Source organism: Zingiber officinale, chromosome 3B (genome assembly GCF_018446385.1).
Source record: "Zingiber officinale cultivar Zhangliang chromosome 3B, Zo_v1.1, whole genome shotgun sequence".
Taxonomy (NCBI): domain Eukaryota; kingdom Viridiplantae; phylum Streptophyta; class Magnoliopsida; order Zingiberales; family Zingiberaceae; genus Zingiber; species Zingiber officinale.
In genome coordinates this window covers 116,568,552-116,592,852 of record NC_055991.1, presented here as the reverse complement: position 1 = coordinate 116,592,852, position 24,301 = coordinate 116,568,552, and the positions used below count along the sequence as shown (strand labels likewise).

The following is a 24,301-nucleotide window of genomic DNA, read 5'->3' as shown; positions in this document are numbered from 1 at the left end:
GCGTGGTAGCCGGCAGAGATACCTCCCCGTCATCGTGTACCGGGAGTTGAGAGCATTGAGCTCCCCCATTTATGATTTGGGGTCACAGGACAGGAGTACTCCGACAGCATCCCGTCCACTCGGTCACTCATCAGGAGTAGTGACGACAGAGTGCACGGTTGTCACAGCCCTACCCCCTCGGTCTCACCATTTGTGTGTGAGATGACTGACTGGCGTCAGGGGTGACCAGGACGCATCATTAGCATCATATGCATTGATGCATTTATATTTTTATGATTGTGTTTGCTGCATTTGGTTGCTGCATTTTGGTTGGATACATACTTTTGACCTGCATACAGGATTATTGACACTTTCGGTTTGACGACCTTTTTGTATGGATAGGAGTTCCTGGTGAGTACAGCTTCCTCAGTTACCTTTCAGTTTTGCGTATTCTCTATATATGATTAGGAAGCTGTATTCCATGATTGTTGCTGTTAGATATATCTTACTACTCATGTCCATTGGTATTCGCTGAGTTGTTGAACTCACCCCCGTTGATACTATCTTTTTCAGGTACCAGGTTATTTATGGTGTCGCTTGGAGCATCCTGTCTGCTGGTCCCCACGTCACATCAGAAGACTTATCGGTTTCACGTATGTTTTGTTTGATTTATGTATCAGTTTGTTTAGCTCTGTACTCTGGTTTTATTTTTGGAGTGTTGACGTTGTTATGTGGTATTTTGTATTTATGTTATTGGTTGTGTAAGTCTAGCCGGCTAGCAGTTTTGTGTTTTGGTTTTGGTACAGCCGAGTGAGCTGCTTTATTTTTAATTGCGTGGTTGTGTCAGCCAGAGGCTGAATTTGATATTAACTGCGTGGTATTTGTTTTCTTTTATTGTTATTATTCCAGCCGCATGTGGCTGAGGTATATAGTGCTTGTAGAAAGTTTCAGATTGTCCGCCGTACAGGGGAGATGCTGCCGAAATTTCTTCGGACAGAGACTCCTCCGGGGCGTGACATCTTTATTCCTACAACCCATGTTAGTATTCAAAATAACTTGATTGAGTTTAGGAGTTACCTTCTTCTTACCCATTGGACACCTACTCTTGTAGTGTCCCTTCTCATTGCATCCGAAGCACACAATGTGGTCCTTTGACTTTGCTTCGGTGGAGGTGCTTGCTAGATTAACCACTTCCAAGACCTCTTCTTCTTCTTTACTTGCCGTGGAATTTTCTTCAATTATTGAGGATGTAGATGATGCCTCATCTTCCTTCTCCTCCTTGGATGTTGAGCATGACTCAACTTCCGTTTGCTCCTCTTCAACTTGAGCAACTAGACCCATCTCAATGGGTTCTTCTTCCTCTTGTGTAGGTTTAGGTTCTTCTTGTAGAACCATCTTCACTTTGCTCCACAACTCGTGGACGTTCTTATACTTACCTACACCATTTATCACATGATTAGGCAAAATATCAATCAATAAAGATATTACCTTTGAATTTGCCTCTGATCGTGTGGTTTGCTCTTCCGTCCAATGTCGTGGCCGGAGTCTTTTTCCCTTCTTGTCTCTTGGGACTTCGAACGAGTACTTGATCATCATCATGATATCCCAATCCGTATTGAAGAAGATCTCCATCTTCATCATCCAAAATGTGATCTACCCAAGGTTTCCTCCTTCAAACTTTGGAGGGACAATCAACCCGACCATCTTCTTATATGTGTTGCTCTTCTCGGCAGTTAGTCCAGTGAAGTGCGTCCTCGCTCTGATACCACTTGTTGGAGGATCGGTGGCCAGTTTGAAGGGGGGTTGGATAGACGGCACCCCCAAATCGTTAGCTTCCTACACTATTGTTAGCTTGTGCAGCGGAATACAAATAAAAACAAACACGTAGAAAGCTAAACACTATAAGAAAGAGCAAGCAAACCGCTAACACGTTCGTTTAACGTGGTTCGGAGATTAGGGCTCCTACTCCACGGCTTGTCCTTGAGGTGGACGATCCCTATCCGTCGGTGGATTAGCCCCCGGCAAACTCCGGCTATCTCAAGTCGCTCCTTGTGGGTGGAGAAACCTCACCACAAACTCACCAAGACCTCTTGGATTACACAAGCACTTGAGAACTCTTGTGACTACTAATTAGGCTTTAACCAAGTCTAATTTCGTCGCCTTGGCCGGCCATACCAAGCTCCTTCTTATAGAGCTTGGAACAAATCAGAACATGATTTGCCCGTTACCAGTCGACTGGTCCTTGCACCAGTCGACTGATGCCAGCCCAACGGCTATCTACTACAGTGCATCAGTCGACTGGTCCATACACCAGCCGGCTGCTACAGTACGCTATAGTAACTGCTATAGTGAGCTACAGTAACTGCTACAGTGCCGCTACAGTAAACCCCTAAAACTAGGATTTTACTCCGAGTACAATCTCTCATGCACTCGTACCCTCACGACTCATTTGACTCTTCTTTGCAGCCTTGACCTCTTGCCTTCAAGCCTACTTCCTTTGGCTCTCGTCCCTCGGATGCATCCAAGCCCGCGGCTCGTCCCCAATGCCATCCTTTGCGTATGCCTCGAAGTCGCTTCCCTCGGCCCTTGTCCTCTCTGCCTTGTCCACGGTCCCTCGGATGCTCCATCCTTCACCGGACTCGAAGCCGTCAACCTGAGTCACATGTGTCACTTGCAGTCCTGCACAACTCAAGTACACATATCAAATAACAAGGGTAAATCTAACTTAAACCCTTTGCCCAAACACCAAAACACATGGTCCCATGAACCATTGGGATTGCTCCAACACATTGTACGCAGCATTATCCTATTTTTTGCAAGAGGCTGTTTTCAAGATTTGAACCCATGACCTTTTGGTCACATGACAACAACTTTACTGTTAGACCAACTCTGTTTGTACATAACGATAGAAATTATTACATGACAAAGTGAACTAATACTAATCGTACATAACGACAGTAATAATAACAAAACTCTAATAAACTAGATAGGTTAGCACCACTCCACTAGGACAAAACACAATGCACTTGTCAACTTAATTTCTTTCAACCTGAACTCATTTGGAGCAATCTCAAATAAACCAACTTTAGGATTTTCCATTTGGTCTAAAATCAAACCTTTTCAGATCTTCCTCAGTTTCTTCAGGATTTCCTCTGGATTCTCCTTTGATTCTTTAGGATCCTCCTTTGATTTTTCAAGATCTTTCTCTGGATCCTCCTTTAGATATTCACGGTGAAGTAACTTTACACACAATTCTGCATATGAGATGCACCCTTTAAAGCACCCCTATATATGGTGTACTACCACTTTAGGATACCTTGACAATGATTGAATCAAACCCCTAATCCTATAATTATCCAGGGCTGGAAACTCTTTCTGTTCGAGTTTCCAAAACAATCGATCACACCATCCAATATGCCATATGATTCCATGAACTAGGTTTATACTCGATCTCCTCAATCGCCTCCCTCAACTTGTCCCATCAAATATCATGATGAGTCATTGTGCATATTATCCGTCAAATTGAAAAATAATAATGTCAGTATCAATTAACAAACCAGTAACAAAATCGATTCATTTCAATTTACACATATGCATGAAAAATATATAGAGTCATAAACAAATAAGAAAAACTAATTTTTTTTATTTGAGAGGTTTCAGTGGACTGACACACTGGACTAATCGATTGGGGATCCTGATCTAAATTTAGTCCATTGTCCTCATTAGAACTAATTTATTGGACAGAGATGCTCTACCTATGTTGATCTTGTTTAAACCTAAGCTCATTTAATCAAATCAATTCAAATTCATTCAGGTTTGGATTAAAACCGATTTGATTAAATTAACTAATGGTTTGAATTATACTAGGATCTAATTGAACCAAAATAATCTGATTAAATTAACCAATGATTTAAATTAAATCTATATCTGATTAGACCAGATCAATTCGAACTAATTGAGCCAAACCGATTCATTAAAAAATCTACCTTCGTATAATTGATTAAAGGATTTAATCGATTAAATCTAAAAGTTTAGTTGATTAAATAAAAGTTTTAATCGATTAAATACTGCTTTAATCAATTAACGATTACGGTTCACCTATGTTTTTTAATTTAATTTTCTAAAATCAAATTTTGTCTCGCTTCCACACCCACGTCCACGGGCCCGCCAAGTTCGCCACGAGCCTACTCATGCAGATCAGCTCGTGACGGACTTGAGTTGGCCCACGAATTAAGAAATATATATAAATTTAGTTTTATATTAATTTATTATCTTACTTTATGATAATTTTAAAATAAAAGTAATAATTTTCATCAAATATGATAACATCTATTTATATTTAAAATATCTATTTTTAGATATATTTTATTGATGAAGTCTTTTCAAAGGTTGAAGATATTAAATTTAATTTTTTTAAAAAAATTTGATGGACCTACAGAGTAACCTGTTTAATTTACAACCCATTTTGAATTGGAGTGAGTTGAGAATTCCCAATCCACTAAGATGATGGGTCGGCTCATCCCACCTTACCAAATTGCTAGCTCTCCACGGGCTAACTTATCTTATCACGAATTGATCCGTCTAATAGCTCTTAATGTGACATGACTCTTCTTTCAACATCCTTCCTATATCACGTGGTCACTAACGTTCCTCTATCGACACCATCTCCGACGACAGGAGCATAAACCAACTCTATCGTGACACCATCTTTGACGACATGGAGCATAAACCAACGTCGATCATGACTAGCGACAAGGCCTTTGGCATGAGGACGGTGGCAGATCGCTACAAGTTTGCAATCTTTAACGGCACATTTTGTTGGTTGATGAATTTTGACAATTTAAACAACGAAATTGCATCATAGAGATTTTCATGCATTTTACGAAAGAGATTTTTTTTTTTATAATTGCATGAACGAACAAAAGTTTTCAAAATGCAAGTGTGAGTGATTGAAAATGTTCAAACATGCATTTCATAATTCATTTCAAGCATTTAGAATTTTACTCGGATATCAGTGTAGAATTCTAAAGCATGAAATAAGAATTTTATAAAAACTATAAAATCTTACGAGGATCTCTTAAAGTGAAACGATCTCTAAAAGATAAAAAATAATTTTAATATTTATCATCCTTGACAGATCTATAAATCAAATTCCGTAGCCTTTCAAGGGATACTTATATAATGAGAATCTAATGATAATTTATCCCAATTAAAAATGGACAACGTGGACATCGACAACCCATGTCTCTCATTACCATGTTAGGACTGATGCGCTGTTAATTGATTTGGATTGCTGTTTGAAGATCTGAAAATACATATTCTCCTTTCAAATCCTCAAGAATGGATATCGAAATCCTTCCATAAAATCTTTCTTTTTATAGGTTGTGGGGCTGAAAATAATCTAATAGTCAATTGTACGCATCCATCTCGATTGTTCCCTTTAGATTCGATCTGTCTGCACTTTACGTATAGGATGTTGAGATGCGGATTTTTTTTATCTTATTTTGCTCTGTGACACATATTATTCCAAATTCATTTTATTTTTTTTCCATGAAATTAGGATGAGAACTCGTCCCATTTTAGTTTTGTGACAGTGAACTATTGATTGTGGGTCATAAAGATCAATTTCTTCTCTTATTTTTTTCTCAATCATTATCCACTCATTAGATGTATCTAAATTGACTTCAAAAATGATATATTTTTCTTTTATAGTTTCCCTACTTTTTAAATTTACCTCTTAATTTTTTAAACATAACAATTAGTGCACTTCTAATTCATTGAATCATAACAAATACGACTTAAGTGATTATAATATTTATAAATAAAATTAATATTTAATAAGTACTTAATACATTTTAACACTATACGGTACTCATAGAATAAGCTCAATCAAATAAAGGGCAATTTCCAAGGGCAAATTTAAAAATATTTTAAAATTTTAAGGGTCAAGCGATGTTTTCACAGATATCACATATTTAAACGGTTTTTTTTTTAAGAGATCACACGAAACGCGATTTAATTTAAAAAATACTTGAAAAAGAGCACGTCGCCGCCTTCGTAGCGGAAGAGACGACGAAACCCACCGATCGATCGGGTCGCCTGAATCTCCCGACGCCGGCAGCGACTTCGCCTGATTCCATACAAGCATTTCCTTCCTTATTTTTATAGCATCGGTGAGATCTCCTTTCTTCACCGCTTCCAGCTGCGTTCCGAATTCTTCTGCTCATGTTTTCATGGGTCGGAATGACCTAGGGCGTGGGTACCGCGGCTCTGCCATTTCCGGCGGTGGAGCTTCTGATGTTCGATTTGTTTCCCCTGTCCCTCCTTTCCCTGCTCTCGACCTTCCTTCGGTTCTGGCTCCCGGGGAGCAGTCGACGGCCGCCGGGCTCTCAAAACCCCGTCTTGCGAATGCGAGGAAGAAGCGTGCATCCTCCCGTGTGAGGCTGGATGTGATTTCGGGCACTGAGGATGAAACAAGGTTCAATCCCTTTCGTTACGGTGCGGCAGTTGCGGCATCGGATGCTCCCGGGCCGAATGAGTTTGGAGGAACGCACGGGCATCAGGACAAGTTCATTGGATGGAATCCATTTCATGCCAAAGAGGAGGAGAAAGTTTCAGAGAATTCGGAATCAGGTAAGTTTGAGTCTTTGAAGCATGAAGTTGATGCTGGTGGTTTTGTCTTTCGGAGTGGCTCTAAGACAAGCTCCAGGTTCGAGCATAGCACCGAATATCGTTCTTCGGAGCTGGAGCATAGTGATTATGAGTCTAATCCAACATCCAGAAATTTAGGAGCTGAGAATACTGCATTTAGCCATGACAGAAGTGGTTGTGATGCTGCTGCTGATATATTCCTGCTTGGGAGGGAATTGAAGGAAGACACTAGTTTTAAAAGTGTTAGTTCTGCATTTAGCCATGACAGAAGTGGTAGTTCTCAGATAGGGAAGTCTAAAAGTGTTCCATTTGCCGGAGAGGTAATTAATAGTTTTAAAAGTGGTAGACCTAATAAACTATCAAGCGAAACATCTGCCTTTGTGGATAGAACGCCCATGCATTCTGATTCAATAGGTCTGAGCACAGGTGATACCTTGAATTGTGGCAAGCTGCTGAATCCTGGGGTTCCATTTGTAAATAGTTTTGTACCTAGAAAGCTTGAAAATACCTTTGTTTTTGGGGAAAATTCAGCAAGCAATTCAGATTCAAAAGATAGTGTTGCTAAGAGCACTAGACAACCTGTAAAAAGTGGAACTTGTGATGATTTTTCTTCCATATTTAATAGTCGGGTGCGGATATGTTCTAATTCAGTTGATAGTTCTTTTAAAGCTTCTGATAGTCCTTCATTCTCTAGTCTTCATGATCAAATGGAGAAGCTGAATTTGCAAAATTCTGATGATGCTATTCTTTTTGAAAGGATTAACCAAGGCAAAGAGGATACTAGACTAAATTCTGCTAATTTTTTCGTTTTTGGTAATAATAATTCTGCTCCGAGTAGCTTTCATGCTGAATTAGAGAAGCTGAATTTGCAAACTCCTGTTGATAATATTAATACAGAAAGGGGAAACCAAGCTGTTGAGAGTGCTAAACTTAATTCTATTAATCCTTTCATGTCCCATGAGTCTGTTCCCAGTAGCTTTCAAAATGTAATGGAGAAGTTGAATTTGCAAAGTTCTGGTGATGATTTTGCTTCTCAAAAAAGAAACCAAGATGATGACAGCACAAAACATGATCCTGTTGATGTTTTTGTGTTTGGTGAATGTTTTCCTAGTAATCTTCATGATGAAATGGAGAAGATGAATTTGCAAGATTCAGGTGATGATATTTCTTCCGAAATGAGAAACCAAGCTGATGAGAGTACAAAACACAAAATGGCTAGTTCTTTTGTGTTTGTTAATGACAAGTCTTCTTTGACTTCCTCTGCCTGTAGTCCTGTAAATCCATCAGCTGAGATGGATAACAAAGTGGAGATTCAGAGAGAGCTAGAATCAGATAATGTCAGGACTGTCTTCAATTTCACAGGTATGCCAGAGCAAGCAGGAATTGCACAAACAGAATTTAGAAGTTCAAAAACTACAGAAGACATATTGAAGGAGAGTTTATTTTCTGGACGATGTCAAACTATGCCATTCATTGGAAGGAAGGCTGATTGTAAAGATTTCAGAATGAGAAAAAGAAATAGTAAACTAAAAAATATCATTCTACCGCATCAAACCTTTGCTCAAACATTTTCCTCCATTGAAGAAGTGTTTGAAAGTAAATATCCAGATTCTGTTGATTGTTGCTTATCGAAGGATTATTCTCCTTATCAAGAGAACTTAGTTGCTGAACCAAGTTTAAGAGAAGATTCAGTACCATCAGGTAAATCCAAACATGTTGCCTCAACCCAGGCATCTATCGATACACAAAAATCAATCCATTTAGATGAAAGTGAATGCCTTATTTCTACCACACAAAACTTGAATAACACTGGAGATGATCCAACACATGGTGAACTAAATCAAAATGATTCTGTATCTTATTTAGACAGAGAATTTGGTCTCAAATATTCAGAAAAATTTGTTCCAAAGTCTGAAACTGAGGATGTTGCTTGTGGAAGTAGCATTGCTGCAACAGAGATTGAACCTCTAGGTGCTGGTCAGGGAGGAACATGCTTTACTTTCAATTCTTCTGTAGAAGACTTTGATGGTGAAAATTTTATGTTTGGTGCATCATCTTTGATTCAAAGTCCATTGTCAGCATCAAAGTATCAATACCGAAAGAAAAACAAGATGAAAGTTGTTCATGAGATTTTAAATCCTATTTCAAATATTGCTCCCATGGATTCATCAATAAATATTCTTCAAATTCCCAGCAAGTCAATGCAACCAAATCATGCAATAGGAAATAAAAATGTGAGCAATACTGGAGATGGCACAAATACCAGCCTGGAGGTCAAGAAAGAGTTCATAATTTCTGACCCTGGAAGAGTAGCAGAACAGGAAGCTTGTGAAAAGTGGAGACTTAGGTACTTATATATTTTCTCATTTATTAACTCTTTTTGTGCACTTTCATGTATTTTGTAAGGTACATGGAGCAGCACCTGTAACTGAGTACCTATGACAGTGACTTTGATTAACTTTATTCAATATTACAAGGGCTTGTTGTTTGCAAAATGTTATCAGTTAATACAAATGGGCGTTACATTGTTGACAATTTCACCTTCATTAGGGGTAATCAAGCTTATGCAGAAGGACATCTTCTCGAAGCTGAAGAGTACTATACACGAGGGCTGAACTCTATCTTTCAGAAAGAAAATACTCAAAGCTGCAATCAAGCATTGATGTTGTGCTATAGTAATCGTTCAGCTGCACGGATTTCCCTTGGAAGAATGAGAGATGCTCTTAATGACTGTATGCTAGCTATTGCAATAGATTCCAGCTTCCTCCGGGCTCAAGTCAGGGCTGCAAGGTGAGTCTTTATTGATTTGGTGGTTGATGCCATATTTTCATTCATTACATGTAGTATTTGATTCCAATCAGATTTTATACATGTACATTATACTTGATGATTGTCGTGAATCTTGGGATAGTTTCCCCGACTCTTCTGAAAAGCGTGCTAATTTAGTGAATCATATGTCTTCATGATGGAAAGTGTGGATTGTCTAAATTCTGAGTGCAAAAAGAATCAAGTGCTTTTTCTAACTACTTGTTCCTTGAAAGCTCTGTTTATGTGGAGACATTTTTTTTTTTTCTAAAAAAGGATATCACAATTAACACTTGAAACTCAAGACAAACGAGGATGGACATAAAAAGTAAAGATAATTCAATGAAATCATAGTAAAATGGAAGAGATAAACCAACCTCTGATCAATTCTCTTTTACTTGAACTTAAATGTTGGAAACTGAAAAGTGGAGACTGAGATGTGAAAGTTAAATATTCATCTATTTTAATTATTTCTGCAAATATGGTGGAGGAATGAACTATTGCTTCTATTCATGACTATAATTTAATCCTCTTGGTGACTAGTGATTTTGGCCTACAATCTGCATGTCAAGTCATAATGAAGGCCATCAAGTCTGGTATACAAGTTCCTTTTTCTTCTTACATGGGTTCATGTTCCATATTCTACTTGTTCCTTGAAAGCTCTGTTTATGTGGAGACATTTTTTTTTCCTAGAAAAGGATATCACAATTAACATTTGAAACTTAAGGCAAACGAGGATGGACTTAAAAAAGAAAAGATAATTCAGTGAAATCATAGTAAAATGGAAGAGATAAACCAACCGCTGATCCATTCTCTTTTACTTGAACTTAAATGTTGAAGCTTAAAAGTGGAGACTAAGATGTGAAAGTTAAATATTCATCTATTTAAATTATTTCTGCAAATATGGTGGAGGAATGGACTATTGCTTCTATTCATGACTATAATTTAATCCTCTTAGTGGATAGTGATTTTGACGTACAATCTACATATTAAGTCATAATAAAGGCCATTAAGTCTGGTATACAAGTTCCTTTTTCTTCTTACAGGGGTTCATGTTCCATATTCTAAAAGATGCCCGTACTCAGGATGATTTAATGGTTACCACTAGCTGTTAAATGACAATTTAAATAGTCTTTTTTGCTGCAGATTACTTCTATCTTACCTTTGGTTGTGATAGCCAGTGCACTTTTGTTATTTTTTGTAGATGCTTTTTTATTAAACTTAATTTAATTGATGGTCAGATGTTTGGTTGCTTTTTTGTTTTATGTTGCATTATGATTTATACAACTAAAAACTATTACCTTATAGTTTGTTACTTGATATAGTTGCCATCTCACACTGGGTGAAGTTGATGAAGCAATAAAATTTTTTAATGACTGCTTGCTCTCAAAACATGATGGGAATCTGGATGAAAAAATATTGACACAGTCTTCTGATGGACTTCAGAAAGCTCAGGTAGCACTTGATCTAGTTCTTGTGCTGATTATTTGGTCTTCTGATATAGCATGGCTGATGTATGGTTTCTATTACATGCAAAATGACTTATGAGATTGCCTCAATAACGGTTAGACCAGTAAGGACCTGCAGGATCAGAAAGTTTTTGTGATATCTTTTGAGAAAATGGTAACTAATTTGCCTGCAAGCAATTCCTTAAGCTATTGACTTTTTACTAGTTTATTTTTTGTCAGTTGAATTTGTACTTACAAAGTCATGCATGTAGCAAAATATAAAGACTAGTATGCTTTTGGAAAGGGATATCTTAGAGAGTGTTTGATTTCTATTTTCATTTTCTAAAAAACATGCATTTTTCCTTTTCTTAGAAAATGACTTTTAGACATTCTCTATTTTCCCATAAAATGATATCTCCTTTTCTAGAAAACAAATGTGGAAATTGCCAACCAAACAATATTTTTTATTTTCTCAGAAAATGAAAATAGAAAATTTACAAACCAAACGCTGCCTTAGCCTTCTAAGGTTGGATATCTGATTTATGTGCAGCATGGTATTTTCAAAAGAGATATACTAAGCAAGAATTTTTTGAAGTCTAGGCAGATAGATGAAATTTAGCAAGTGCTTGTTGTTGTTTGTGGTACAATCTTATTTGTTTAGCATGTTATGAATCTTATGTTATTCACTTACTCCGCTGACCAAAAATTCAGCATTGTGAAAACTCCCTAAAGCTAACATGAAGACTAGATTGAGAGAACAACTCAGCATGTGTTTGTCATCACTTTTTATTTGTACATCTGGAAGTCTCTGGTACTACATATTAACAATTTCAAATGCTCTAAAATCTGAATATCAACATGATATAGGATTTACTTTGATATATAAAAGTATATAGAAATTTTACAACAAATTCTCTCAATAGCCTACGAATCCCCACTAAATGCTCTCAAGAATGTGGATTTTGTGGGTTTTTTCTTTTCAAGTGTTTATCTATGAATATTCTCTCTCTTATCAGAAAATTTCATGGGATTGCTGAAGCCTCAAAGTTGAGATATATGATCATGGTATGGACATGCTCTAAAGCAACAATATATTTTATAATTAGAAAAGTTGAATTCATTAGAGTGGAAGGTGTGAGAGGTAAGGGAATGCCAAAAAAAAAATAAAAATTAGCTATTGTTATAAAAAGTAATTTAACTAATTTGTATATCAATAGTGATATAGTCTTTCCATCAGTTCAAGCTCAAACAAGGGATAAAATTCATGTAGCCAATCTTAAATAGTTGGGACAAATATAGCTTGTTGATGATGATGGTTGTGCATTGAGCTCAATAGTGTTTAATCCATGTAGTCAACTAATAATAGTTGGTATGTATTATTTAATTTTGATGTCATTGTCATTTAAGTAGAGATGCAATTCCTGAGCTACTCCTTCAATTGTTTTATTACTTTAATTTGCAGCACATAAATTACATATACTGTTGCATGAGGCCCATATTACCAGTAAATGCAGATTATATTTGCATTTTTCTTCAATGATAACTCACTTTATCATGGAGTGCCAATGTAGGATGACTAATTGAACTCCCTGATAAAGGGTTCTATTTTGACCCATTTCATTCATGACATGGACATACACATTCATGTTTTCTCTACTTAATGGTACAATTCAAATGCTATATGGAAATTAAATTTTTACCTGATTGAAGGGTTCAAGTATATGAAGAATCCACTGAGGGTTTGAGTAATTTGAAAAGGAAATTTGTATTTATGCTTTGCTGCTGGCTCATTCCAGCCACATATGAACCATAATAATTAACTATGTTGTAACGTATTTGGAAGAAAGAGTTACCTTCTATTTTTTTATGGTTTGGTTCTCACAACTAATTGATGATTAACATTGCTAGACTACTGTTATATGTGCTAATCCTCAACAAATAAAATTTTCATGTTGGATTATTCTCTTTGCTTTAGTTATGCTAGTTGTGTGTGCTTTTTGTTCGATTACCTTTGCCTTCACAAATTGGTAGACTGAAATACTTCTTTGGTGCCATAGCAAGTGGCTGATCACATGAGCCAGGCTGAGGAGCTTTTACTCAAAAGGACATCTGATGGAGTGACAAAGGCGTTACAATTGATCTCTGAGTCCTTAATAATAAGTGCACATTCAGAAAAATTAATGGCAATGAAAGCTGAGGCTCTTCTCATGGTTTGTAATTTTAAATTTAAGTGTCTATGGTTTGAATAGCGTCCTTCGTACCATAATGACCATTCTTCTCTTCTATTCGAATATATATTGGAAAGTAGCTAGAGGATTCATATTATCTCAAATACATGTTTTAAAGATCTATTTTAGTATCCTGAATGTTGTTCTTCAATTTTACAGCTTCAAAGGTATGAAGAAGTAATCAACTTTTGTGAGCAGACTATGGGACATGCCGAAGTTAATGCTTTATCTTCTGGAGCCAATTTACAATCAAACAAAGAAGATAACTCTGTAAATCTCAAATTTTTTCCCCTATATGGTTGGCGTTGGCTCCTAAAGGCAAAGGCTAACTTCTATTTAGGAAGACTAGATCAAGCATTTGAATTGCTGAAGAAGCTTGAACAAGGGAAAAGTATAGTGGACAAGTACTGTTAAATTTCACTATATTATCTCAGAATTTAACAGGATAATGTTGTTTCTTCAAATATTTTCTTACAAATATTTTATTTACCTAGGGATAGCAGCAAATCAGACTCTTCCACATCACTGTATGCCTCCGTATGTGAGCTGTTACGCCTTAAAGTAAGCCATTTATTTCCCTTTTGGCATTATGCTTAGTAGAACTATTTTAAAAAATTTATGTAACATGATTTATACTCCAGGCACCTAAGCATACCTTTGGCTTTTATTTTCTGTAATCTCAGAACATTTGGTAACATAAGTTCAGCTCCACTTTGTTAGGGCATACCCTATGTGGCTTTTGTTTTCATGGTATTTATTTTGTTATGGTAGGTGTTGGTTTACTTTAAAACAATGACATATCGGCTTAGTGATTGTTTATGATGAGAATAAAAGGGCAAAGTAAGTAAAATTGGAGATACTGAAATCATTTCAACAAGTGGTAACAAAAAATGATAACCAAAAGCTAGTAGGGGATTTAATGAAAGACTGATAATCAAAGAAGTGAAGCAATAACTGCAGGAACAGCATCTGGTTTGAAGATGCATCCTGGTCTAGCAGTAGGCCTGTTAATTTTCTGTTTGCTTCATAGGAATCTGGAGCTTACAACCATGTGCATCACCAAACATGAAATTTTCGATGATAGACGCATCTATTCAATTTTTGATGACTGTGATGTCAACAATGTATGATGATACACAATTCTTTCCACTTTCCTGGCATATAAATCTTCTTGTCATGGGATACTGAAATGTTAGATAGTCATTATACTTTGGTTGCAAATTCATCATAACAAATTAATCTTTCAGTTTGATGGACGTGATGATGGTCTAACTTCATATTTCTTCTCATTATCATAATCATTGCAAGTCATCTATGGTTTATTAAATATCTCAGTAAGAAAGCGAGTGCTGTGGACAGGAATAAGAAGTGATTCAATCATCATGATGGATGACAATAGGAAATCATGAAAGGGAGTGGTTGTAGCAGGAGATTAGTGTAAGACTAGGAAAATGTCATAGAAGATATGGACATTGGCATGGTTATTGAAATTGAGATCTTACCTAGGTAACGGGGAGAGGATTGTAAGAATAGAGAGCAGTTTTATGAGGCTAAAATTTAGTTATAATAATTTTTATAATTATAATTGTCACATAATTTATCATGTCTTAGAATATAAATGTAGGAATATGAACATTTTATATTTTTCAATCTCACCAAGAATATCAAAATTGTTCATATAGAGGGTCTAATTGGAATTGTTTAAGAAACTTGGTGATCATTGATCTCTAGCCAATTGATTATGTAGTTTTATCAAGATCACAAGCAAATTGTTAAAACACTTACTCCACAAATTGCGCTACTTTTAATTTAATCTGTTGACTACGTATTTATGGCTTTAATTTGATTCCCACTATGGAAACACAAATAGTGACACTAATAGCAGTTTTGATTCTGACATTGAATAGATTGGTGGATAAAAATATTTGTCCATTTGCAATAGAAATTATATTAGTAGGTAGTAATATAAGATGAAACGTCCTATTGTATGTTTATGTGGCCGATAGCAACTTCTATCAAATGAATAATGAATAACAATGACAAAATGCAAACTGTGTGAGGAAAGCTGGTAAAACAGAAGATTAAATCAGTCAAACTGCTAATATGTTGACAAAAGTAAATGAATTGTCAATTGGACTTCTATAGTTATCATGTTATGGTAGCCCTCTTTTCATTGATCAATATCAATGGGCTGTCAATTGCTAAGATTATGACAGAAATTATGGCTGAGATTTCCATATCTAATTTCTCATAATTTGTGTATTAGTTGTATATATTCTTACTTAAAACAAATTAGCAGTAATTACTGAGTGTAATTGCTGTAAATATTTTCTTGTCTAAAATATGTTGTACAGAAATTCTTATTTAAAAGAAAGATCATCAAAGAAAGAGGCATTCAACCATTTTATCAAATCTTGTCATGGCATCAGAGCCAACCTCTAAAATTCATAACTAAATATTCGAATCTCTATCAGTTTCTTTTTGCTTCGGTCTTACAAAGTTTTCTGGTTTGCTTTCATTTTTTTGGGTTGAGTAATTTCTCATCAACAACTTTTGCTTTGAGATTTCATTTTATCTGGAAGAATGTTCTTGTAAGCATGTCTACAGAGACTTTGGCTATCAAATTTAGAGGAAAGAATTATGCAGTATGGGAATTTCAGTTCAGAATGTTTTTGAAAGGGAAGGAGCTTTGGAATCATATTGACGGGTTTGCTCCTACTCCTAAAGAAGGTACAAAACTTAGTCAATGGGAGGCAAAGGATGGTTGAATCATCTCTTGGATTTTAGGTTTTATTGAACCTCATATGGTGAACAATTTGTGTTCCTTTAGTACAGTGAAGGAGATGTGGGATTATCTGCAACGCATATATCATCAAGATAACACTGTAAGATGATTTCAACTAGAACTTGAGATTGGTAACTTTAGTCAAGGTAATCTCCCTATTGAGTAGTATTATTCTGGGTTTATTAATCTAAGGAGCAAATATTTTGGTCTTATTTATTCAAAGGTAGCTAAAGAGGTCTTAGCCAGCCTTCAAGCAATTCATAAAGATAGTAGACGCGATCAGTTTTTGATGAAATTGGGCCAGAATTTGAAGTTGCACGGGTTGGATTACTGAATAGAAATCCTATTCCTTCCTTGGATATATGTCTTGGAGAATTGTTGCGTGAAGAACAAAGAATGGCTACACAAGTTGTTTAGGTTCATCCAAGGAAATATCTAAGGTTGTTAATGTTGCTTATGCTGCTCAAGGGAAGAACCAAGAGAAGGGACAAATGCAGTGCTATAGTTGCAAAGTGTTGAGGCAATTGCTCGCAATTGTGGTAAAAAATTCTGCAATTATTGTAAACAGAATGAACACATTATCAAGTAATGTCCTACATGCCTAGAAAATCGACGAGGCCAAGCTAAGCTGCTATCTCAAATCCTACCACTATCAATTCTACAGCCACAATTGCTAGCACAAGTCAGTCTTTTGCTACTCAGAAATGTACCAACAGATGATCATCACAGCATTTTCTACTCTTGGACTTCATAGTCAAGGTAAGATTGTTTCTTCTCCTTGGTTTGTTGATTATGGGGCATTAAATCATATGACTGGATTACCTAATTAGCTGTATAATCTTTAGAAGTATACTAGTAAATAAAATATTCAGATTGCTAGTGGTAGTAATCTTCCAATTACAGCCATTGGTGATATTGGACCTTGCTTTCGTCATGTATTTGTCTCTCCTGGATTGCCTATTAGTTTAATTTATGTTGGGTGGATAATAACTGTGATGTAAATTTCTCTCATCATGGTTGTCTGGTGCAAGATCAGAGGTCATGAAGGTGGTCGTGAGGGGGCCTAAAATAGGCAGATTATTTCCATTGCAATTTACTATTCCTAGAACTTTGTCTTTGACTTCTATTATATTGAAAATAAGGTTGACGTTTGGCATAAACGATTGAGCCATCCAAATAATTTGATATTGCCTTATTTGATAAAACATGGTTTTCTTGGCAACAAAAATCAGTGTTCTTTTAATAGTTTATCTCTTGATTGCTTTGTTTGTAAACTAGGAAAGAGTAAAGTGTTACTTTTTCCTACTTATGGTACTCGTGCTAATACATGTTTTGAGATTATACATAGTGATATTTGGGGTGTTACTCCTATCATTTCACATGTGTAGTATAAATATTTTGTGACATTCATTAATGACTATAGTCGTTTCACATGGATATATTTTCTGCGTACGAAAGCTGAAGTGTTAACTGTTTTCAAAATTTTTGTGGCTTCTATTGAGACTCAATTTTCCACCTCCGTTAAGGTTTTATAGTCTGATAATGGTGTTGAGTATATGTCACATGATTTTCAAGTTTTTCTACAACAAAAAGGCATTATATTTCAACGAACATGCCCTTATACCCCTAGGTGGCTGAATGGAAGAATCGTCACTTGCTGGTTATACTTCACATTTTACTATTAGAGACATTAGTTCTGCATAGATTTTGGATGGAAGCTTATTTGATCAATCGACTATCTTCTCAACAATTGAATTTTGATTCTTCTTACTCCCATCTTTTTGGTATGCAACCTGATTATCGTATGCTACACACTTTTGGATGTGTTTGCTTTGTTCACTTACTTTCACATGAACGCCACAAGCTTATAGCTCAATCAGTAAGGTGTGCATTTTTGGGATATAGCACTACTCACAAAGGATTTCTGTGTTATGATGTTGCCACTAATCGACTACGTGTTTCTAGAAATGTGGTTTTCTTTGAACATGAGTACTATTTTCAGTAGCAAGATCTCCCTTCAAATGGTGTTCTTCTTTCTAGCTTTGATGATATATCTCTCTCCATTGAGCATTTTAAACTTGGTTTTGTCTATCAGCTATGACAACCCCCATCATCGCAAATCCTTCTTGACCTTGATCCGGTGTCCACGTCAGTGGCTCCTCGAAAATCTAATTGTATCAGTTGTCCTCCTAATAGGTATGATTTTTCTAATATTTTAGCTGATTTTACTGTTCCTACCTCTTATTCTTAGACCACTAAACATGTATGTTGGGAGAAAGCCATGCAAGAGGAACTTCAAGTTCTTCAAGAGAACCATAGTTGGGATATTGTTCCCTGTCCCACTGGTATCAAACCTATTGGTTGTAAATAAGTATATTCTATTAAGCTGAGATCTAATGGCTCACTTGACTGATACAAAGCAAGGTTGGTGGCACTAGGAAATCGACAAGAGTATGAAGCTGATTATGAGGAGACATTTGCACTAGTAGCTAGAATGTCGACAGTGCGACTTGTTCCAGCTATTGCTAGTTCTAAGGGCTGGTCGTTACAACAGATGGATGTTAAGAATGCCTTTTTACATGGGGATCTTAAGGAAGCAATTTATACGACTCCACCACTAGGATTGTTTTCTACACCCTCTTATGATGTTTGTAAACTAAAAATGTCACTCTATGGTTTAAAACAGGCTCCACGTGCTTAGTTTGATAAGTTTCGATCCACGTTTATTTGCTTCTCTTTTGTCCAGAGTCAATATGATTCCTCTTTGTTTCTTTGCAAGACTGCTAAAGGAATTGTTTTGCTCCTAGTATATGTTGATGATATCATTATTATAGGGATTGACTTTGAATTGATTTCTCATCCTCAACAGCGCCTTCAAAGCCCTTTTCATATGAAGGACCTGGTCCTTTACGCAATTTTTAGGCCTTGAAGTGAGCTTTATAGGGGCTGGTATTTTCTTAAATCATTATAAATATGTTTAGGAGATAATTACATTGGCTAGTCTTCGAGATGATCGATCTATTGATACTCCCTTAGAAGTGAATGTTAAATATCGTCATGATGAGGGTGATTTTCTTCCTGATCCCTCCTTATATAGACGTTTAGTGGGGAGCTTGAATTATCTAACTATTACTCGGCCTGACATTTCATTTGTTGTCCAATGAGTTAGTCAATTTATGCAGGCCCCTCGGCACTTTCACTTGGCTATTGTTCGTCGCATTGTTCGCTATTTTTCAAGGCACTTCTACCATAGGTCTTTTCTTTCCTATGGATTCTCCTATTCACTTGGTTGCATATAGTGACCCCTCGACTGAGCTGGTTGTTCTGATACTCGACGTTCCATTACTAGCCGGTGCATGTTCATCAGTAACTCTCTTGTCTCTTGGAAAAGCAAGATCGGGTGTCGAAATCCTCCATTGAGTCTGAATATGGTGCTATGTCCTCTGCATGTTCTGAGATTGTTTGATTTCGAGGACTGTTGGGTGCGCTTGGGTTTCCTCAAATGGAACCTACTCCGCTTCATGCGGATAATACTAATGCTATCCAAATTACAACTAAACTAGTGTTTCACAAGTGCACCAAGCACATAGAAGTGGATTATCACTCTATTCGTGAAGCATATGATGCCCATGTCATTTTTCTACCTCATATCAACACTGTTTAATAGATTGCTAATGCATTTACCAAGGCTTTCTCACGACAACGACATCATTTCTTGGTTACCAAATTGATGCTTTCTGATCATCCAGTATCAATTTGAAGGGGGATATTAATAGCAGAGGTTGTGAGCTGTCAATTGCTAAGATTATGATAGAAATTATGGTTGAGATTTCAAGATTTAATTTATCATAATTTGTGTATTAGTTGTATATATTCTTACTTAAGATAGATTAGGTGTAATTATCTAAAGTAGATTAGCAGTAATTAGTGTAATTGCTGTAAATATTTTCTTATCTAAAATAGGTTGTACAGAAATTCTTATTTAAAGGAAAGATCATCAAAGAAAGAGACATTCAACCATCTATCAAATCTTGTCAATTAATAATATTACACTCTCTAATTCAATTGAGACAATACTTTAAAATAAGAAATAAAAGTAAATTTGTGCTTATTCACGAGGTAGATTACATAGCGACATAGGTACACTATACTGACACTAGTAGATAATTAGACTGACATTTGAAAATTATGATATCTAATAATGGCAAATTCCTTTAGAAGTCTGCTAACTTTATTATCGGAATTATTATTGTGTGATTTTTGGTTGTTGTTTATTTTCATAATTGTATATTGAATTTTTTTATGTTTATACATCCAGAGCCTATTGGTGTCATTATTTTTATAACTCTCATTCTCAGGCTGCTGGAAATCAAGCCTTTAAAGAGGGAAGACATCTTGATGCAATAAAGCATTACAGTGCTGCTTTAGCATTTAATATTGAATCACGTCCTTTTGCAGCAATATGCCTCTGTAACCGTGCTGCTGCATATCAATCTGTAGGCCAAATTACTGATGCAATTGCGGATTGCAGTCTGGCCATAGCCCTTGATGCTACCTATCCGAAGGTTGGTCAGCTATTTTCTTTCTTAAGCTCTCATATGGTAATTTTAAGTTTGTTGGCTTCAAGTCCTTGTCCTCTTCATTTGCACATTATCCTAAGCCATTACAAGTCTCTTCACCCAAACCTAGTTTATGCAATACATGATATTATCCACTTTTGTTGGTTTTCTTTAACAGGGACATTGGGTCCTTAATTGGAAAGCATAGTACTTTTTGGCCACCACAATCCATACATGCACTCAAAATATCTATAGATGGACTAAAATTTGGAAGAACAAATCTCATCAAATCAATCTGTAATTTGGTGACAAATTCCTAAGTAGGAAACTCTTCAAAAAATGGGACCAAAAAGTTACAAATTAACCTTCAAATTAAGAAAAGGTCCAAGGTGGTCAGAAGCTAAACATTTTGGAATCTAACTGTTCCAAGCCAAATTTGCATCAAACTCATCACATAAGGAGAGCTGAGATAATATATATTGCATGTTATGCAAATCAATATTTGCTTCCTTTCTGAGAGGAAGGCAATGTTTCACTTGTTCATTGAAAGTAGATTTCTGATCTCTGCAAGATGGTTCTAAATATGGTGTTCTGAACAATATGCACAAGCACTTTTTGGTTAAGAACAGTTGTTATCAGACTACATACAATAACTTGGTAGTTGATTTTTTAAATTTCAATTCCCCTTCAAGCTTATGCTTGGAAGAACTCAAATGTTCTTAACAATGACATCTCTTTAATACTCTTCTTTTATTCCATGTACTAAATAGCTTTCATTGATGATGTACAACAGGTACTTTCTAGAAGGGCTTCCTTATATGAGAGGATCAGAGACTATGAACAAGCATCTAATGATCTGCGCAGACTTGTGTCTCTTTTGGAAAAGCAAATTAAAGTTGAGGATAACCAAGCTGGTACTTTGGAAAGTGCTGTCCCTAACCAAAGTGATTTATGTCAAGCTCGGTTGTGGCTTTCTATTACGGAGGAAGAGGCTAGGAAAGATATCCCTTTGGATATGTGCCTTATTTTGTGAGTTCTTGCTAATTTGGGTTTGCCTTTTATTGTTTTTATATTTAACTAATAGTTGTATTCTGTTAAAGAAGTCATGAAGGAATTCAAGGTCTAAATTACACTTCCATCTTCTCCAATAGTCTGACATTTATGACACTAGAATTAGGGCAAGATCAGGTGGGTTGAACTGGTGACGCTCAACAACTGTTATAGACCCACCCTTCTGCCTGTCTACTTCCTAATTAATTGCTACTATATATTAGCAACTAGGTGCGAACCTAGACACTAAAATAAGAGAATACAAGTAAAGTTAGTACGGACATATTCAAAGCAACCAATAATATTTTAACATACTGATCAATTAGATTTGAAGGTGTGAGAAGTAGACAGAGATCAAAGGAAACTCTAGCTAACCTGATTAAAAGTGAATTAAAATCTGAATATTAATAGTGATGTAGTTTGAACGGAGGATTAGATTTATGTAGCTAATCTAAATAGCTAGGACTAATCCAGTTTGTTGATGTGGATATGGTTAGTACCTACTATATAGCTACGAATAAATAGCTATGAATGACCTCAATGTCCTCTTCCAAATTGTTGAAAATCCTTTATTAGACCAGTTGGCCATTGGTATTCTTGTCAACAAAGCCTCCAAGAGCTCCTAAATGAATATATTTGTAACAAGTTATGGTTCCAACATATATTTTAGCAACTTGAAGGGAAAATACCTTGTAATAATGTAGATATAAATATCCTCCTCCTCCTCATCATGTTTTTCATATAGCTGATCCTAAATGATTGAATCATTGCCACATGATTCAATCATTTAGGATCAGCTATATGAAAATATTTATATATTATGGTTTTGTTCTGTACCCTTATTTACTTTGTTTAATCTTTCTCTGCTCTGATCAATAACTTAAAAAAGAAGTTTCAGATGCGAAAAGACAGAATGCTTGATTCAAAACCCTGAAATTGGATACAGAGTGTTCTTGGATTACAAAAGTTTCAACTTAAATGTTTTGATAATTTATAATTGAAATTGATTCCATTTTTTTCTCATTGACATAATTACTAGTCTTATTGTTTGGGCACCCTTAATTCACAGGGGAATTGAAGCATCAAGCTCTGTAGCAGATATAAAGAAGGCATACCGAAAAGCTGCACTGAGACATCATCCAGATAAGGTACATCCCATGGATAATCTCCAACCATTTCTTGTCATGAAATGCAAGTATCGAAAACTACTAGATCTTCTGAAGTTTTTTTTAAAAAAAAACTTTAAATGCAATGTTGCAGGCTGGTCAGATCTTGGCCAGAAGCGAAAATCTTGACAAGCTTAGGAGAGAAGTGACTGAAGAAGTCCACAGGGATGCTGATAGATTGTTCAAGATTATTGGAGAGGCATATGCTGTACTTTTAGAACCTTCAAGGAATAAACCTACTAAACTTTAAGAGAATTAAAGTGACACTTGCCTCCCTTCGTCAAGGTTTATGATAGACAACAGAATAGAAAAGAAGCACGAAATGAGTTGCATCTCGTTTGTCCATAGGATAGATCACATTTATACTTCATAATTTTGAATGGTAGTTATGAAAAGAGAAAACGCACATTGTACATAAGGTACGTGTTTATGAGGAAGTATAGTGTGCTTGTGTTTGCTCTTATGTTAGCATTCATGTGCGAATGTGCTGATGTTGGACAATGGGAACTATTTGTTTTGATAAGTTAATAGATCTACCAAGAAATGCCAATCCATGTTGCTATTCTTCTTTCTTTCGCCCACAATGAACCAAACTAGAGAGACCAAACCTTTCAAAATATCTCTTTACAAACAAAAAATTATTATTATTAGTTTTTCTCGCAAATCATCCTAATTCTTTGCCTTCATTATAATATGCATATTATAACACCAAAAGAATGTTAATTAATTAAGATTCTTTGCCTTCATAATCGATCAGTGCCTGGAAATTTTCAAATTATGTCAGACGATAGCCAATAAAGCGCACACTCTCTCTCTCATTTCAAGTCGATTGACATCACTTTTCCTCTAAATCGGTAGCTAAAAAGAAGATTCTCTGCCCGGTAATTTATCAAAAATACACGTCAAATATTTATTAAAAATGTACTATAATTTAGCATTTATTAAACGGCTTTGTTAACGGCCATGTTGAATACTTTAATTTTAAAACAAAGAGTACTAAAAAAAAAAAAAATTATTATTTTCCTATCCCTTCTGTCACCCTTTTAAATCCTTTCTTTTTAGACATTGCTTTCAATGTATCACTTGGTGGATTTGATATGTGAAATTATCAGACCTAGAGTACACCCACTTTGGTATCTTTTTGAAGCAAAATGGTAATCTTGTTCCTCCATTGATCAAGGATTTCGGTCTTTTGGAAGTATCATGATCATCCAATAAGAAGGGTTTCAATTTATTCAAATGAACGATTTGAACACCTATTGATTCTAACAACTGATTGCGGAGTTGATCATTCGGACCTTTCAATTCATAGATGTGGATTTCGGACCTATGAATGGGGATATTCCCGATACTCACAAAGAAAATATGAAAAAATATTAGATCATTTTTAATCCTAGAGAGAAGGGATGTATTGAAAAATAACGAGAAAGAGAAGGGATTTAGGAGGTTGGCGGGAGGAGGGTAAGAAGGAAATAACACTATTTTTGATGTTTTTTTTAGTAGTTTTAAAACTAGGGTGTTCCTTTGGGTAAATAAAAAAATGTGACCGCTCCTTTTGATAAAAAGTCGTTTATTAAATGACGAAATCAAATGTATATTATTTCCATTCTATCCTTTCCGCCCATCTCGA

At 35.8% G+C, this 24,301-nt stretch overlaps 1 protein-coding gene across 13 annotated transcripts; it reads left to right on the top strand.

The window, feature by feature from the left end:
• Positions 1 to 5,988: 5,988 nt before the first annotated feature.
• LOC121967390 lies at positions 5,989 to 23,225 on the top strand. Of its 13 annotated transcripts, none has more exons than XR_006107748.1 (10): positions 5,989 to 8,977; positions 9,181 to 9,420; positions 10,761 to 10,890; positions 12,941 to 13,093; positions 13,271 to 13,502; positions 13,606 to 13,672; positions 15,708 to 15,841; positions 15,947 to 16,042; positions 16,124 to 16,655; positions 20,255 to 20,391. XR_006107748.1 is itself a non-coding variant. In XM_042517567.1 (10 exons), exons 1-10 carry the CDS (start codon positions 6,213 to 6,215, stop codon positions 22,919 to 22,921), a joined length of 4,278 nt encoding a protein of 1,425 aa, XP_042373501.1. In that variant the 5' UTR covers positions 5,989 to 6,212; the 3' UTR covers positions 22,922 to 23,225. The 13 variants fall into 13 exon arrangements, 3 of the variants coding, with proteins under 3 accessions (XP_042373501.1, XP_042373503.1, XP_042373504.1); XR_006107747.1 differs by having other exon boundaries at positions 16,120 to 16,655; XR_006107751.1 differs by having other exon boundaries at positions 15,942 to 16,042.
• The last annotated feature ends 1,076 nt before the right edge of the window (positions 23,226 to 24,301 follow it).

What these genes read in the sequence shown, in the direction of transcription:
- LOC121967390 (XM_042517567.1), top strand. Translation starts at nt 6,213, where the DNA reads ATGGGTCGGAATGACCTAGGGCGTGGGTACCGCGGCTCTGCCATTTCC. An exon ending in AAGCTGAGGCTCTTCTCATG is followed by an intron (nt 13,094 to 13,270) that starts GTTTGTAATTTT and finishes TCAATTTTACAG; the next exon opens with CTTCAAAGGTATGAAGAAGT. An exon ending in TTGATGCTACCTATCCGAAG is followed by an intron (nt 20,462 to 21,248) that starts GTTGGTCAGCTA and finishes GATGTACAACAG; the next exon opens with GTACTTTCTAGAAGGGCTTC.